Source organism: Rhinolophus sinicus, chromosome 2 (assembly GCF_057876585.1).
Source record: "Rhinolophus sinicus isolate RSI-liver-muscle chromosome 2, RSI-T2T, whole genome shotgun sequence".
Lineage (NCBI taxonomy): Eukaryota > Metazoa > Chordata > Mammalia > Chiroptera > Rhinolophidae > Rhinolophus > Rhinolophus sinicus.
In genome coordinates this window covers 91,405,762-91,424,800 of record NC_142502.1, presented here as the reverse complement: position 1 = coordinate 91,424,800, position 19,039 = coordinate 91,405,762, and the positions used below count along the sequence as shown (strand labels likewise).

The 19,039-nt window shown below is 40.7% G+C and overlaps 1 protein-coding gene across 3 annotated transcripts in view; it reads right to left on the bottom strand.

Annotated features, from left to right (window-relative positions):
- The window catches only part of PTCHD4 (patched domain containing 4), a 200,117-nt gene extending 181,583 nt beyond the window's left edge, over nucleotides 1-18,534 (bottom strand). Inside the window, exons 1-2 of one of the 3 annotated variants that reach the window (XM_074333052.2) lie at nucleotides 17,216-18,534; nucleotides 16,309-16,894 (exon numbers count right to left, since the gene is read on the bottom strand). In XM_074333052.2, coding sequence (XP_074189153.1) covers nucleotides 16,309-16,894; nucleotides 17,216-17,220 — 591 coding nt within the window. In that variant the 5' untranslated portion in view covers nucleotides 17,221-18,534. Of the gene's footprint in view, nucleotides 1-16,308; nucleotides 16,909-17,215 lie in introns of those variants that run through there. The other 2 variants (XM_074333051.2, XM_019734604.3) reach the window with 2 other exon arrangements.
- Nucleotides 18,535-19,039: the final 505 nt, after the last annotated feature.

Below are 19,039 nucleotides of genomic sequence, written 5' to 3'. Positions count from 1 at the left end.
GTCCCCAAAAAGTTGAACCCAAACAGGCCCACACCAAGACACATTATAATTAAAATGGCAAAGATGAAAGACAAAGAGAAAATCCTAAAGCAGCAGAAAAAAGCAGTTAGTTACCTATAAGGGAGCTCCCTTAAGATTGTCAGTTGCTTTCTCAACAGAAACTTTACATACCAGAAGGGATTGGCACACAATATTCAATGATGAAAAGCAACGACCTACAACCAAGACTACTGTACCCAGCAAGGCTAACATTTAAAATCGAAGGACAGATAAAGAGCTTCTCAGACAAGAAAAGGCTAAGGGAGTTCATTACCACCAAACCAGTGCTACAAGGAATGTTAGAGGGACTTCTTTAAGATGGAAAAATAACAACAACAACAACAACAAAAAGATAAAAAATATGAATAATTAAATGGCAATAACTCCATATCTATCCACAATTGCTTTCAATGTAAGTGGATTAAATGCTCCAATCAAAAACATAGGGTGGCTAAATGGATAAGAAAACAAATCCTTTACATATGCTGCCCACAAGGGACTGACTTCAGATTGAGAGACACACACAGACTGCAAGTAAAGGGATGGAAAAAGTTATTTTACGAAAATGGGGTGGGGGGGAAGCTGGGGTAGCAATACTTATACCAGACAAAGTAGACTTTAAAGCAAGGCTATAACAAGAGACAAAGAAGGACTCAGTAATTCCACTTCTAGGTATTTATCTGAAGAAACCCAAAGCACTAGTTCGAGGGAACGTGCACATCCATATTTTCATCACAGCATTGTTTACAATGGCCAAGATGTGGAGCCGGCCTCGGTGTTCACTGATAGAAAAATGGATAAAGAGGAGGTGGTACATAAATACAGTGGAATACTGCTCAGCCATGGAAAGGAATGGGTTTTTGCCATCTGTGGCAGCACGGATGGACCGGGAGGCTACTGTGCTGAGTGGAATATGTCAGACAGAGAAAGACAGATGCAATGTGATTTCACTTATATGTGGAATCTAAAGGACAAAACAAACAAAACAGAAACAGACTCATAGATACAGAGAACAGTTTGATGGTTGCCAGATGGGAGGGAGGTTGGAGTGGTGGGGGAAAAGGGGAAGGGTTTAAGAAGTACAAATTGGTTGTTACACAGTAGTCATGGGGATGTAGGGTATAACATAAGGGATATAGTCAATAATATTGTAATAACTACCTATGGTGTCAGATGGGTACTAGATTTATTGGGGTGATTAGATGGGAAGAGGTCGGGGGCAGGGTGAAAAAGGTGAAGGGATTAAGAAGTATACTTTGGTAGTTACAAAATAATCATACAAATGTAAAGTAAAGTACAGGGAATATAGTCAATAATATGGTAATACCTACATATAGTGCCAGGTGGGTACTAGGCTAGTCAGGGGGATCCCTCCGTAAATTATATAAATGTCTAACCACTATCCTGTACACCTGAAATTAATATAAAATAATATTGAATGTTAAATGTAACTGAAAAATTAAAAAGGGAAGGGAAAGGTGAAGGGCAATAAGCGGTCCAAATTTCTACATATAAAACACATAAGGTATAGTGATGTAATGTACAGCATGGGGAATATAGTGAATAATATTGTGATAGCAGGTATGGGGTCAGATGGTTGCTGGACTTATCATGGTGATCACTTCTTTAGGTATATAAATGTTGAATAACTGTTGGTTACACCTGAAACTAATATTATATTATATGCTAACTATACGTTTAAATAAAAATCTTTTTTAAAAGCCATTCACTTAACACATATTTCTTTATCTTCTACGTGCTTATCAAAATGATGGGCTAACAATGGATAGCATTAATGAACTGGTTATAAATTAGCAAACACTGATCACCTCAGGATATGAAGGAATTCAGTTTATCTTGATGTAAATCAAGGCGCTAATAACAATAAAAACTGAGTCTACTTTAAGTCCTAATATTATATGTCTTTGAGTCATCAAAATTTATTACCTCTGGCTCTATCACCATAATAATAAATATTTACTATGAGCTTACAGGTTTTCTTTATTAATCTCCTTGCAGAAATACATTAAGTAAGGATGGCTTTTAAAGTGTCAAGGGATATATTTTCGCAATGCCTAGCCATCTAGGACATCTTGGGAGCATAGCAAATTGATTAAGACATCATATTTCTGGCCAGTCAGTACCGGATTAGGGAACTGCAGGAGAGGATGACGTTGTTCACTTTAGCTACAGAGTTCTTGTTGGGGCAACCGTACTGTGATGGTTGGTCTCTAGATAGATGCTCTCTCCTTTGAGACCCCAGCCTGGGCCTGAAGCTGGGGTTCAAGGGAAGCAGCTTTATTTCTTGATCCTCTCATCCTATACATCTTCAAAGGAGCTGGGTAGGATGGGTTGTCTTTTTCTGGTCTAAGGTCCTTTAGTGTTTCTCAATTAGGTTATCCCCTGGAATTACACAAAAAGCTTTAAAAATACCAATTCTCAGGCCCTTCACCCACAGATTATGTTTCAATTGGTCTGGGGAGGGGCCCCAGGCATCGTATAACTGGAAAGTTCCTGAAGTGTTTCTTGTGAGAGTCATTGAGCAAGTGAAAAGCAGTAAAAGTTACTTTGTAGTAGGATAAACCACAAGCTTAATCTTGGATGTGGTCCTCAACTAAGCAATTTATAGCATTTTGGAGCTGGTCTATAAATAAAATCAGGTCCTTCTTATTTTTATCCACGGTTTTTCTTGGGACACCGGCTCCTCTGGAACTTGTTGACCTATATTTGTATCTTGCTTTCATAAGTTCACATATTTAGGAAAGTGACATTTTAAGTCACATAAGAAAATGGTCTTTTCCTACGCTTCTGTTGACAAGCAAGAGTATTTTGCTTTCTTCCTTCTGCCTGTTTGTTAAGGATAGTGAAAACCAGCTCCAAAAACACCACCCCAGAAATACACCAAAGAGAACCATAAATGAACAGTTAAGTAAATTATATCACAGTCACTTGCCAAAATTTTGAGCAATGAATAAAACGTTAATTATGAAAATACTTTGAAAAAATGAAAACAAACAGAATCAAAAAAGACATACGTTCTATGTGGCAACTGTGTATTTTGCAATGGAAGATGAAAATAAATTGTTTATAGAATTGGTGAGTGGGATTGTAAGTGATTTTTCACTTGTCTTCCTAATTTTCCTTGGTGTTGTTATAATGTTGGATTTATATAAAAAATAGCTACAATTTTTTAAGAAACTACCAAGTGCCAGAAGTTTAAAAAACCTGCAGAGTGGATATTAATGCCATTTTTTTAACACATAAAAGCTGAGGGACAAAGGCATTAAGTAACATGTTTAATGTTATACAACTAGTAAATGAAGAAATTGGATTCAAACGTAGATTTGTCTGTTTTCTTTTATAATAATTGCCCTCTTCACTATTTAAAAATTTCAAAAGAGGGACTCAATCAACATGCAATTCCTTTCTCTTAATCTGTTAAGAAATAGGACCCACCTTAATAAAAACATTTGTTGCTTTAGGCTAAATGGGCCAGATGGACAAAGATCATAACTTTAACATCATGAAGTTTTCAGGATACTGAACAGAGGGAAAGGTGAGAGGATCTCTTATCAATTTAGTTACCAGTAACCAAAATACTCTTCTATCAGGAAGAAGACAAGTAGAAAACCACTTTATAAACAACTTTTGAGACATCAACTAAATTATAAATTCAACACTGTTTAGTAAGAGGCATGCTGATAAGATGCGATTAGTTAATAAAAAATGTCTCAAGTTTCACAGTGTATAGAAAAGTTCCAATGCCTTAAAAATAATCCCCAAGGTAGAAAGAGTTGAAAAGGAGAAAGCAAATAAAAGTCAAGTTGCTAATGCCAGTTTTATGTGCTATTCCCTGAGAGAGGTATGTTCTACCTATGAAAAGGGGTCATAAACTAGTTCAGACCCTGAGCGTCTCAGACGCTCCCTCGGGAGCTGTAGGAGGGTGCGAGTCTGTCTCCTGGGACACTTACTGGTGCTCCAATATCCCTGCCCTCATGCTCCATTACTCAGGCTCTGCCTCACCAGCCCAAGAATTTGCCTTACAGAGATTACCTCCAAAATTGCCTTGTGCGGTAAAGACCTGGTTGCTGGGAAGCGAGAAATAACAAGCTAGATTTTCCCCACATTTCTTTTAAACTAGAAATATGAACAAGATACAATCCCTGCCCTTAAATGCTTTATAATCGTGAAGGAAAATAAGACAGGTTCTAAATAGCACGTATACATTATTAGTGCTGTTGTACAAATGTTTAATGGCATGCTTCATCTTTGTTTTTAATGCAACATTTCATACATGGAAAGCGTAACCCAGCCTGTCTAGGGGTTCAGATATTGGCTTGCTACTATTCCCATCCTACAAATTTTCACTAATCTGCACCCATCGTCGCTTTCCTTCCTTCCTTCCTTCCTTCCTTCCTTCCTTCCTTCCTTCCTTCCTTCCTTCCTTCCTCCCTCCCTCCCTCCCTCCCTCCCTCCCTCCCTCCCTCCCCCCTCCCTTCTTCTCCCACTCCTTCCCTTCCTTTTTTTTTTTTTTTTATGACTTATAGCAGTTTTGTTTATGATAGTCTGAATCCTACTATATTCAAATGGCCAGCTTGGGCATTTTAATAACCCTCTCTCCAATGTAATGATCTGTAAATCTGAATAATTGGTAGATCCTTTTTTAAAAAAAGAAAAACAATATTTTGGACCCACAGTGTCAACCTAAATTATTTTATTTATAATAAATGGCTGTTTTAATATAAATATGGTTCTGACTAATATGGGCAGTTTCTTTTCTTTTTCAAATGTTTAAATCAAAATTTAATTGACATAATATTGTATTAGTCTGATAATGTATATATAATGTATATAATGATTTGATATATGTATATACTGTGAAATGATCATCACCATAAGTTTAGTTAACATCCCTTTCTTAACAACTTTCAAATACACAATACAGTTGTCATGGGGGGCCCTGGTCCTGCTCCCCACACAAGAACACAGGATATGGTGAGGCCAAAAGGAACACCCATGGAGCCATAGATGGGGGAGTCATACCACTGTATTCTCACTGGCAGCTGGGCTGGAGACACAGGGAGCAGGAGCCACACGCTCCGCAATCCGTCATCCGCTTTTCTGCCAACCAACCAACTCCACTTGCTAGCTGCCATGCGTGCTTGCTGGCTTAGCCCCGACAGTTATATTAGTGGTTAATGCCTAACTGGTTACAGCTGATGGCCAACTAGCCACAGCTGATGGCCATCCAATCACAGCTGATGGCCATTTACTACCTGAGCCAGCACCTTTCCACGTGAGGTTGAGAGCCTGGGAATTGCTCTCTGGGACTCTGTCCCCACAACAGTATTGTTAACTACAGTCACCACGCTGTACATTACATCCCCAGGACCGATTTATCCTATAATTTAATTTATTTAGTTAAATTTTTCTTTTGTATATAAATATGTTTCATCTTCCCATAGATAACATAGTAAATAAAAGACATTTCTGCTAAATGGAAACTTTATCCAGTGTAGTCTTTAGCTTTTTCATATATGCATTGAATTTTCATTTTACTAGCAAACACTTCGGATTATTAAAACAATAATGTAACTTGGGTTTCCGAAGGCCAGAGTATACAAACAAGGACATATTAAGAGGACCTTCAGTTTCACTTGCTTGCATCCCCACTTGAAAAAGTCAGAGACTCTGGCCCCTGAAAACTTTCACCCATGCATTTTTGGGAGTCCCTAGAATATCTATACCTTTCAGGTCTTCCTTTCCATCCACCTGGCTGATGGCCACTACTGTGAGTTAACTGGTGCTGGTCCCTATAACACTCTGAAGTCTGGGCTGGGGTCTTTAGATGTGATTCTGTGAATTCCCATCATGCTAGGTTGTCAAATAAAATACAAGATGCCCGGTTAAGTCTGAATTTTAGGTAAGCAAATAATGCAATATTTAGGACATACTTACACTAAAAAAATATTCTTTATCCAAAATTCAAATTTAATGGGGCATCTTGTATTTTTCTTTGCTATACCTGGCAACCCTATCAGATACCCAAGCCGTGTTATGTTCCCTGCAGCCTCTCCTGAGCTGAAGAAATATGTGTGCTGTGTAGAGGTAGGAAAAGTATCTCTCCCTCTTTTGGTGGCCTTTTGTCTCCTAAGCCCAAAGCTATGCTGCTTTGTGCCTCATGTACCTCAGCAGCACTCATGAAACACAATCTTTAATGTCCTTCTGTGGCCACCTCTCTTTAGAGTTTAGGCACAGCCTTAGACTGTCAGACTGAGACTGGAATGGGCTTTTTTCCTGTTCCCTTGCAACTTTCCCCAAGGGTTTGCCTGCAGACCTCTTCCTCATTGGCTACCTCCTCAGAGGTAAATCAATTTATGTAATGAAGGCTACCAGCTAATCGGTTTATTATGCACATACAGTAATATTTTAGCAAAGATTGTGACAAATCTATAATACAAATTATATTTTTGATTAAAGGAACTACCTTCAAAGCATCTCCAAAGTGCGTGGAAGTGTTATTGACCTTTGGAAGCACTTAGAGAAGGTTTATGGAAAAAGCAACATTGGGGCCTCAGGTTTCAAGAGATAGATGAGAGTTTGACAGTGTGAAAGAAATTCCAAGCAAAATGAAAAGTATACATGCAGGTAAGATGACAGGAAATTTCAGGGTGGCTTTTCTTTGGTTTGGTTGCAACATATCATAAGAAATGACAAGTAAAATTGGGGATCTGCCCAAGGAAAGGTTTTAATGGCTGTAGTCAAGAGTCTGTAATTTCTTCTCCAGACAATGGGAAGCCCTTGCAAGATTTGCTTAGAGGAAACTATAACCAAGAGATGGAGATGATCTTGTTACATAGGGTAGGTTCCAAGTGTGAGAAATTATGTGAGAGCGATTAGATTATCACATAAATAAAATAGGTACAGGGTAATGAAGGCCCAAAGGAGAGACAATGGGGAAGAAAAGGAAAATAAATTTGAAAAGGAGAACTTGGTTCTCCCTCTTGGTAGTCCATTGTAATCAAAAGACGAGCTTTTAAAAACCTCAACGCCCATGCCATTTCAAGGTGAATTAAATCAGAATGTCTAGAGAGGAGACCCACGACATCAGTATTCTTAAAACTGCCCTCTTGCCTCAGCCAAGATTGGGCACCACTGCTGTAGGTCAGTGGTTCTTACACTTCAGCAGGAATGGGAATCACATAGAGAGCTTGTTGGGCCTCATCCCCAGAGTTTCAGTTGATCTGGAATGAGGTCTGAGAATTTCCATTTCTAACAGGTTTCCAGGTGAGGTGGATGCTGTTGGTGCAAGGACCACACTTTGAGAACATCTGGTGTGGAATGATCAAGCTCTGATAGTTAATTAGCTATTACTCTATACATCTTGGCTGGGGGCGGGGGATTCGGGGGTAGAAGTTAATCATAGGTGACTGAGATTCTTGAGCCTGAGCAAATGACAGCATCCAAAGGGTTATAGACATGGAAGGAAATAGATGTTAGGCTTGAATGGGACTACTGAGAGAACAGACAATGAAAAAGACTGTTTCATGGGAACAATCGTAAATATGGGAATAGAAAGGGGAGTGAGCCAGTAAGAAGTAGAGAACCATCAGAGGTATAGAAGGAAAACTGAATGTCACAGAAGCCACGAGGGAAGAAAGTGGTCAAGTGTAGCTCTATTGAGAATATCACAAAAATGCAACCGCCAAGATATTTCCTGACCCAGTGAACACTGACACCAAGGTCCCACACTTTCCTTATCTGCTCTTTACTGTCCTTAGCAAAGAGAGGTCACATTCAGAATGATGATTCTAGATGCAGCTCAAGCTTTTCAGTGCAAAAAGCAGAGGGATCCATGTCCCTTATATTGCACTTACTAAGGAAATAGTGACAACTGCCATATAATAGATTTTCAGCATTGAGGGTTGAAACAAAAAGGGTTTTTCATCTAATCGTGAGTTCACAAGAGAGTCAACTAACCGATTTTGTGTAAGAGCAGAATATCAGTGCTTAAGGATGTAAACCACTAGCATTTAAGAATTTACAACGAACCAGGTGCTGTTCTAAGTATATATAACCTTCCTACTCAGAGGGTGGTTCCTGGACCAGAGCCATCAGTGTCACTTGCTAGAAATGCAGACTCTTATCCCACCCCAGACATACTAACACAGAATCTGTATTTTTTCACAAGATCCCCAGGTGACAATTCTAGTTTGAGTAGCACTGCTTTAGGTATCATGAGCTCATTTAATCTACTCGATGCTAAGAGGTAGGGACTATGATGAAAGAACTAAATTACAAAGAGAGTCAAGTATTTGTACAAAGTCATAGAGCTAATGAAGCAGAACAAAGAGATTAACCCAGAAAATCTACATCTGTAGACCCTGGTCTAATTTGTGTTACACCAATTCTCAAGAAATTGTTGCCACGGTCCTTGGCAGCCTTCTCCATTGTCACTCTTGAACGTCCATGCACAGTGGCTTTGGTTCAATGCATCTGAGGTATCATGTCCTCCCTGTTACACTCTTACTTCTACCGTGTAACCCACTCTTGAGGGATAACTCCCTGTCATCCTTCAGATCTCAGCTCACACTCACTTCCTCAGGGAAGTAGTTTCTAACATCCAAGACTTGATATCCTACTCGCACAGTACCCTGTGTTTTTCCTCCATGATAATCTATAGTTATGAATTTATCTATGTGATTTTTCACTAGACTCGAGCTCCGGGAGGGTAAGCACCACATCTGTTTTGTTCCTGACTGAATCTGCAGTGCCAAGCACAGTGCCTGGCACATAGCAAACACAGCAGTCACCGAATGAATGTGTATATGAATGGCTTTGGAATCTAATGTGCCTCTTGCCCACATTAGTATGACCTGCAGTGACAATCAGAACTGAATACTCTCTCGCTCCATGTAATTAAGAAACCTGGTGAGGTGAGAGAACAGACTGAACATTCAAAGGGACGTGTAATCTTTAAGGCTGAACCCTCAACAGCCAGTCAAGCCTCCATCTGCCACGGATACCTGGCACTGCTTTCAGAAGGTTCTGAAGCTGAGAACCCTGTAACTGTGCTTCTGCTTTCCCAAACCTGGAGCCTATACTGCGCCTTCAGCCTTTGAGATGGCAACATTAGAGTGGGCCAGGTGAGGCCTCTCCATGTTGGGAGGGTAGATCTGAAGGGAAAACACGGGCTGTTCTAACACAAATCCTGTAACTAAACAGACTCCATTCATTTTGAGTGCTGCTCATCAGGTACCTTTGAGAGGCCCTGAAAATTCCTCTGAATGACAGAGAATGAGCCTTGATTTCAATGAATGGCTCTGCCTTAATAATCCTGTCTGAGGAAAGCATGGATTGCAAGGCCATTTTCACAACACACGCTGTTGTAATTGAGTGTTTCGTTTTCCCCAAATACTCCTGCTCCTTCCTATGTATAGTTCCTATAGCTTCTGTTCTCACATAATAGTAACATAATCAGTCTAACTAGAGTTTAATGTTGCTAGTATTGTGAAATAACTGCCAAGGGGCTGGAGAAAAACACCGCGGAATTTTATTTTTTTTTAAAGAGATGTTTTGGCTTAATTTCAACATTTTTGGAAAATACCAAATGACAGTAATCAGCTCTAAGTTTAACTAGGTGACAGGCCGAACTACAAATGACAGAGATGAAGGTTTCTCAGTCTGGAATAGCTGCTCGGTATTTCTTCAGGCATTTCTTCAATGTCTCTATCACATGACTAATTGATATGGGTATGGGCTCATTCACTCAATTTTCTTACAGTGTTTTTGGTCTGAATCGACATGTTACTTCAACCTCAAGCCATGAATGAGGACTTCTAAGGTCCGCTTTGCCTCTTAGACTTGAGCTTCTCAAACTCTCAAGTGCACGTCAATCACCTGGGGAGTTACGATGCAGGTTCCAGTCAGTAGGTCTGTGCTGTGACCCAGGATATTTTCATTTCTAACTGCTGCTGCTACTTACTGGTCCATACACAATGCTTTGAGAAGCGAGCTCTTAGAAAACACAAAGAAATTAGTTTTGTGGCTTACAATGCAACGCGGCACACTTTGAAGTCAGCAGCATTGCCTAAATGTTTCGGTGGGCCAGGGCTGCGATGGATTTAACTCTGTCCACCTCGCACTGGCAGAGACCGTCATAGAAATGAATCACTCCCATGATTCCATCCTGGGGGAGCAGTGCCCGGGCAATTTGTTTAACTAAGTTAGGGAGGAAACAGAACTGCTGTCCAATCTACGACTGTCTTATGCAAATCTAGAATCTTGGAATCTCCAGATATCCTCTTTAACAGTGTTTATATTGCGTGTACGTAGAAATGTCTGGATATATCTGGAATAGGTTTGGACATATGCTGATCAACTCTAAAACTGAATTAAAAGCAATCATGGTGTAATAAGTAAAGGGTTCAAGTGAAAAAATATTCTCCAAACACAATATATTTTGAAAGGCACAGTCATAGTTTGTTTCAGTTATAATAATGTTTAAAGTAGAAAAACTTAAGAAAAAAAAAGTGTTAGAGTTAATTATTGCTTAATATGGCAGGGGAGACAAAGAATATTTTGGTGGGGGACGGGGGAGAGGGGCCTTAGTCCCACCTACATTTCCATCCTGCTGTGTGTGTCACTTTGCCATCTCCTCACCCCACTCCCAAGTCGACCACTCAGGAAAACACTGTCAGTGCACTTGACAGTAAGAAAATGAGGAGAAGCAGAATGGAGAAAACCATTTCTATTGTTTTTAACCCTCCCTTAATTCCTGAATTTCAAAAATGGAAAGAAGCATAAAAAATACTTATGAAAACGATTTAATTTAGTTTAAAGTAGATCTGTGTTGAAACCAATGAGCAGGATTTAGGTCTCAATACCAAGAAAATCTTTTGCCTACTTGGGTGCTCCAAAAACTTGAATGAACGAACTTACCCTGTTACAGTGGCTAGGAAATATATATGTGCAATAATTTAGTTAGAAAATTATGATTAACATCGTCCAACAGCATCGTTCAAGCACATCCATCTACTTTACTCCAAAGAAAAAAATATTTTACAATATATCCTCATATCTACTGTGGTGATACTTATGTACTACTACCCAGTAAAATGTTACAGAAGAATCCTAGAACTGAAATCCCAGATTGGTGATGGGACTTGTCCGATATCACACAACTCATTTTTAAAGAAGTGGGGTTAGAATTTAGGTCTCCTGAGTATTTCTTAATTTAGTTATCATTGTATTATCTCATTAATTCTTTTTTCCTGATGTCAATTTAAGACAGAAATTCTCAAGCTTATCTGGCACATAAGCTCCTGACTCAGAACCTTGGGCTGTATTACACAATTCCCACTTTCAGCTGATCCTGGAGCCTCACCCTAGTTTGTTCTGAGTTGATGTGCAATCATATTAAAGGTGAAATCATGTGCCAGAGAGGGATTTCCTAAACTCTTTGTTTCACCATAGAAGACAGTGGGAGTTTGCCCAAACTGGAAGCTTTACTCCATTATGGGCAGATAAGAGAAGTGAAGTTTCACTTCACCTTCTTCTGGGCTGGTCTCTCTCACTGAGCATGAGGGCTGGTGTGAAAGAACAGTAGTGGTCTTTAAACGACTACTTTTAATACTAAACTGGTCTAACGACTGGTCTTTTAATACTAACATTTGAGATGGCTTGGGAGTTATAGCCCTAGTTCTTTTAGTACAGAGGCTGTAGTTACAGGGAAGTGTTTCAGGATATACTAGAACCTAATACAGCATTGTGGTTAAGATGTGAAGTTCAGTACCAGACAGACCTGGATTTAAATCCCAGCTTCAAAATGTTCTACTGCCTTGGGGACCTCACAGAAGTCACTTAACCTCTGGGTCTTTAGTTTCCTTACCTCTAAAATTGAAATAAAATACTCTGACTCACAGCCTTGTAAACATGATATGCTGTGTATAGAACATCACTTAGGACACAACCTGAAGATTCAATAAGGTAGCCATGTTTTCCTCTATGAAGACATAGAACCAGGAATGTAAGCTTAAATCTAAATATCAGAGAAGATCCTGACATGGGTGTGTTATGAGGTTTTAGAATGAATTAGGGAAAGAAGTCTGTAGAATAACTTTTCTTGGATATCTCTAAAAATAATGTTGGTCCTCACTTTCCATGTTGGCTTAAGTTGCCCTTCCATTGAGATCAAAACTAAACAATCAATGGCAACATCTGCCAAACCTAGAAGACATGTACTCAAAATGTACCCAAAGAAACTCTGTATCTTTTTTTAAAAAGCAGGAAATGTTTCTCTGCTTTTCTCCTTAAATGTGATACATTGAAGCATATATACTTCACTTAAACATCTGTCCAGAGGTGTGGTGTTAATGGAATTTAATGGGAAGGACAGGCTGCAAGGGAATCAAATCTGCGTCACTCCTTTCTCACCATTTGCCATGGACCACATTTGTCTGCTTCTTCATTTGTTTTTTTTACTGTGACTAAAATATAGAACTGGGACATATGGGAATTGTTAGTTTCTTGGAACTAGCCAGATGGAAAAGTGAGGTCATGATGGTCTACCTAAGAGGCAGGGAAATATTACCTGCAACCACCTGAACCACTAGAATTATAATGAAAACATTTCTTGGAGTCCAGAGTAGTCCTTGTTTAAGGATTTTATGTGCTTGTCTCATTTCAATCAAGAGACTGGTTTCAACAATATGTTGTGTATTTAACTTAAAAATTCAATCTGGCCAAATTGCATTAACTTATACAATATGTATGTCTTAATAGGAGAAAAAAAAAGACCCCCAAATTATTGAGGTCAAAAACATTTTACAGAATATCTGGAGAATGTAGAGAATACCTTTAAAATAAAAGAATGCCATAGAGGTTTGAAGTGATAATTTTGTGACATTAAAATATAAACATACAAATTAATCAACCAACTAATCAATGATATGAATACTATCTACATGGAACTGGACAAGGTTGGGTGGGGGAATGTGAATAGTACAGAGGAAAATAAGACCTTTGTGCCTAATCAGGGATATAATAACATAAAGATTATAAGGACAGGCACAATTGTGGAGTTCATATTATATAGGTGTGGGGATTTCAGATTTTGGCATCTTTTGTACACAGCTCTTAAAAACATGTATATGTTTAATTTCTTCTGTAGTATTCTACGCCGAATACTCCTTTTTTCATAACAGCTTTATCTGAGCCTCTATTTGGATTGCCATACCAGCAACACTTTGTGTCCCAGCTTGTCTGGTTCACCTTGTCAAAATAATCATGTGTATCAGAAGTTTTAAACCTTTCTGTGCTCAGGACTACTTAGGTTCTTAATAATATTTGCAAGATGCCTTTCTGATTATCATAACTAAGGTTTATGACCACTCTTTTCTGTCAATCAGTGTTTATACATCTTCAGACTATCTCTAAGCACTGACCTACTTGCTTCTTTCTTATCAAGAGATTGCTAATTCCTACACACATTATCAGACACTGTGATTTAGTTTGCATTTTTCTTCAACTACTGATTCCCTGGCCATCAATAGCATCTTCCAGCACCGAAATGTTCTGTATTGTCCAGAGCTGGAAAGACTGGTGACCCAAGTATGACAGAGGAAAGCAAAATGAGTTACAGGGTCAAAAATGTATGTGTAAAAATTTCCCTCAAAGCTCATGTACCAAAAGTTCTCAAACTTTAGCATGCATAAGCATCATAGAGACACTCTTTGAAAATCACTGCCACACGTGAATTCAAATCACTTCCAAATGACATGCAATTGAAACAAAACTCTTTCTCCCTTTGTTCTGTGTCACAGAGTTCTTAACCTGAAAGTCCTTGGAGACCCTTTGATAGGATTCTATGTATCCACGGCACTCTACAAATTATATTTGGTATCACATTAGCATGTGTGAGATTACAGCTGGATGCTTGAGAGGGATTCTTGTTCTCAGAAGGTTCTTAAAGGATTCATTTACCCAAACATAGTTGAAAGACCACACTGATGGCATGCAGAGGGAGTCCAGTCAACATACTTGAGGAGACATTGATATTAGAATGTAGCAGAATAAGGGCTTTATAGTTCATAGTGCCAAAATATAATTCTCCTGTTCTTTTTATGGTTAATGGAATAATTCTACCACTACTACATTGACCTTCATAATCAATTGCTCCATTCTTTTATGATTATCCACTGACTCCTACCAAGAGGTAGACTGACCAACCAATCAGCCATAAAGTTTAGCTGGAGCCCCTCTTCCAGGCCTGGCATGGTATTGGCTCAATGGTAGACCCAACAATTGCAGAGTCCCTGGCTTGCAGGTAACTCTGGGTGAGAACATTGAAGCCCCATGAGAGTACTTTGAAGCCCGATGAGAATAAGAACCTTGATTTTCTTGAATCAAACTCGGTCTCATGTGCTTACAGGAGCTCCTAGTAAATCATAGGAACACAATCAATGATTATTAAATGAGTGAATTAAAGGCCTCAGGGGTTTGCATTGTAAATGTCATGATATTGTCGGATAAACAAAATGTCCCCAGTGGCTGACTGGACAAAGCGCTTACACCTCAAAAGCACTGCTGAATAAAAGAATAAGGGACCCAACTAATAATGCATACTAATAAACTGCAAACTACCTTCAATAGAGAAAACAAACCAAATTTAAATATGACACAGTTTCAACCCTTTTTTTTCCGCCAGATGTTTGGCATAAGAAAGAACTCAGTTAAAAGACTATAGGCCAGGACAATCACTCTCTACCACATCCTTTTCTGTGGCAAGCAATAACACTGATGTCAAAGGATTCAGGAAACCAAAAGCTTGCGGCCCAATCACATATATTCGTCATGCTCCCTTCAATAAGTGTGAAGCAGACAAGCCCTTACCTAGATTTCAAGCTGATGAATCATCTGTCTAGTTTCACTAAGCCTGCTCAATTAAACAAGGGGCTGAAATCCTGTCAGCCTCTGGATGCTTTTAAATAAGGACATGTTCGAAGGAAGCAGGTGATGAGGCTTCCTAAGGAATCCCTAGTTTCTAAGTACATTAAATCTGCCTTCAGTTCAGGAAAAAGAGCCTTTTGATCTCAAAAAATCCTGAGGCAGCTATTTTTTAATTGTGTAGAGAGATTGACTATATCAGATAAACACATAGAAAAATTAGTGATTTCCTACACTTAGGCCATCCATTTATTGAAAGTGGGGCTCCTCGTATTACATTATCTCCAGGGAAGCACACACACATCCTCACAGACATTAGAAAAAATAAAATTCCTTCTTCTGGGGAAACACCTATCTTGGGAATTCTTGGTTGTGCAGCTTCCGAGCCTGCACAGGGTCAAGCATACAAATGGTGCAGTGACTCTTTTGGAAGTCACATTTGTCCCTGAAACTTCAGTCACCTGGAGACTGCATGCCTCATTGCCTGCAGCAGCTCAATCCTGACAGTGTAGGATGAGTTTAGAAATATCATTTGAGCAACAAAATTTGAATTGAGTGTTTAAACAGCACAATATATTTAATGCTGAAATTATCATTCTTTGCAATTTTTGCTGACTGTGGAATTTTTTTCTTTTCTTTTGCTCTAGGGCTGTTAGAATAATCTTGCTTTGGTTTGGATTTCATTGTGGGAAGAAGATAACAGGACTCAATAAACTAGTACATCAGTTAGCTGCAAATTCCCATTTTCACACAGAGAATATTTCTGCTTCTTTTGCTATGCAAACACACATACACATAATTCCTGGAATCCTAAATACATTCATACCCACTTCTTTCAGACACACACACTCACAGGGCACTTGGACACAAACTCCCTGCATGTCAAAATCAAGCCAGGCTGAAGATGTAAATAGGTGGAAATGGCACCAGTGGACGTGTAATCAGTAATAAGAAATACATTGAGCCCCATAATGAAAAGAAATCCCCCAAATTGTTCAGGATTCCCCCTCCCCCTTCCATTCACTGATTTATTAACCCTGAACAAAGATGTAATTGCAGGGTCTCAAAAAAAAACTTTTTTCCTTTTTCTTTTTTTTTCATTTTTGGTATTTGTTTTGTTTGGCTTTGAATTTCTTTAATATCTAGTCGTACCATTCATTGCCTGTTTTCTTCACTCAGTTGCCCATCTTTCCCCCCCAAAAATGAAAGAAGCATTAGCTTCTGACTCTTAAAGGATGAGACCTCTGCATTTTCTTTGCTTGTTTAGGGCAAGAAATGAAGTGCTGCCTCTTTAATTGGCAGAAGCATGCAGGAGGAGCATACCTTTAATTTAGTGTTGGGATACCTCACTTGCACCCTGGCTGTTGTCTTATTGGAGACGGCAGCCTGCCTGAGATCCTCTAGCACTGAAATAATATCATCCAGCACGCATTTCTTATCCTGATTTCTCAACACACACAGATGGGAAAAAGTATAATTATAGCCCCTGTGTTTCACCTTCATTTCCAGCACGGCTCGGTGGGTCTGCAGGATCCCCTCAGCCTGGAGCAAAATACTGTCCCCGGGTGGGGAGAGGAGGATCACCCTGCCATACCTCCCAGGGGTGTGTAAGTCCGAATAGAGCTGGCTTTTGGACTGGTCCAAGGGGAAAAGGCTGCTGGCCAGGCTGCGCTCGATCTTGGCCAGGCTGTGGCTGGGAGCGACCAGGCGCTCCAGGTCGCCCTCGGGCTGGAAGCGATTGAGCGCGCTGAGGCCGAAGGTGATGGTCAGGACGGCGGGCACGGTGAGGAAAAAGACCGGGTGCCGGCTCACGCACAAGCCCAGCCTGTGGCAGAACGACTGGAGCCCTCTGCGAAGCACCTGCCGCAGCATCCTCCACCAGATCCAGCTTGCAGGCGCTCCCGGCCGTCTTAAAAAGCACATGTGACATGTGTAAGCGCCGGGCTAACCCCCTCTCTCCCACCCCACCCCCTTGGGGCCAGCCCCCCTCCCCACCGCCGCCGCTTCCCCACCCCCTCCGCGCTCACCCCCAACCACTCCGCCTGGTCTTTCCCGGGCCCCACCTCCATGCGCTCCTACTACTCTTTCAAACACTGCAGCAAGTTGCAGTAAGGCGGGCAAATATCGACAGCGCGCGTGGGGGCGGGCGCCAGGCGCTGCGGGGGCACAGCCGAGCTCACCCCCTCCCCAGCCTCTCCGCGCCCTCGCCGCCTCCCGCGCCCCCTCTCACCGCATGAGCAGCGATCCCTCGGTCTAGCCCTTCATCTCGCTGCTGCAGTCCCCCGGCCTCCCTCGCTGGAGGTGGTTCCGTGCGGAGCGTCCCACAGATGTGGATTTCCTCTCCGTCCTGGTGGGGTTCGGTGCCGAACTGGAACCATGTGCCTCGGTGTTGTAAGAAGCAGACATGTGCCCCATAAGGAGCGGGGGGGGAGGGGGAGGAGGGAAGGGCGGGAGCGGAGGTGGGGGGGCAGCTAAGCTTTTCTTTTTTTAAGACACCGACAGCTATTTTTAGAGTTTTGTGTTCCCTCTTTGCTCCCCGCTGGAGTGAATGGAAGAGGAAATGGGTGAAGGTATTGCTGGCCCATTGGAGCGGTGGTAATTGGATCCCAAGAAAGCAGGGGGAGAGGGTGGAACATGGAGGGAGGGAGCTCCTGGAGGCAGGCAGCTTTTTTGCCCCTCCAGTTTCATTGTGCCCTCGAATCCAGCTTTTAGGCTGAAGAAAAGGAACAGAGAGGATGATGCTGCATTTTTAACATACCACAAAGCATGCAAGGGATTTCCTTGCAACACCTTCCACGCTGTCATTCCATAGACAAGTCGGCGGCAGCCGAGGGCTGTCAGAGACCCCATCTACTGGCGGTGCGTTAGGGCTCTAGGGATCCCTTTCTTGCTCTGGTGATTGGAGAGGAAGCATTTGCCAATAGCAGTGGCTGGTGGCTTGGGGTGTGTGTGTGTGTGTGTGTGTGTGTGTGTGTGTGTGTGTGTGTGTGTGTGTTAATTTTTACCTATTAGGGCTTTCACAAGTTCATACTCTGGAAAGAATGTGAAGAAATCTTGAGAACAAATTCTAAAGTTTGATTGTGAACGGGAGACCTGCTTTCCAAAGTTTCTTTTTGCATTGGCTTCATAGAGGGGATTGAGTTTCAAGAGAAGATTCGTTCACACTTTCTTAATGACAGTGAAAGGACTTGTTCCTCATCAGATGCTTAGAGATGTACCCACTTATGCGCGCATACAAACAAGCCAAAGGACTCATCCTCTTAATAAATATTAACAGATGCATTTTATTTTTGCTAGTTGGAATCAATTCTTTAGTTAAGAGACCAATGAGATACTGTAGCAGAGAGATCAGAAATGGGCAATGCCTGTGGGCGATAGTCTAAACGGTGGTGTTGCATATAAAATTAAAGAGAAATTCCAGCCTTTTAAAATTGAAAGTGAACTTGGTGACCATTCAGCTTGAATTCCAACCGAGGGCAGGAATTGCACTTAAAATATTCCTGATAATTCTCTATACAGCCTATGGTGCAAAATTCTCCACATCTAAAATCCCACTCATTTTTCTAGGAAGCCCATTCTATTGTCAGACATTCTTCCCTTGTGTTTCGCTGAACTCATTCTCCTTGCAACATTTATAGACGAGTCCTTTCCTCTCCTTCAGAGGGAAGAGTCCCCTTTGCATACAACTTTCAGATCTTCATGTCATTTCATATAATGTATTCCAATAGTGCCACAGGATGGGAAATTGTTTTTGGCTATACAGCAAAGAGGAAATGTATCTATCATCCATTTTCTACACCCTCTTTATTATGTTAAATGTATTTGGTCCTATCCTTTACATGCAATTTCTTTAAAAAATGGTCTTTTTGCCCAACATATAATAATAGATTTTAGGAACAGACAATAGAATAAATTATGTAGTTTATTTTATAGATAAGGACAGTAGGAACTGTAGAGATAGAGTGAGTTTAAAACCATACTCAGAGTTATTTGCAAAACTGAGACCAGTGTCCAGGCCTTTTGTTTCTCATCCCACTGCATTTTCCCTGGCAGC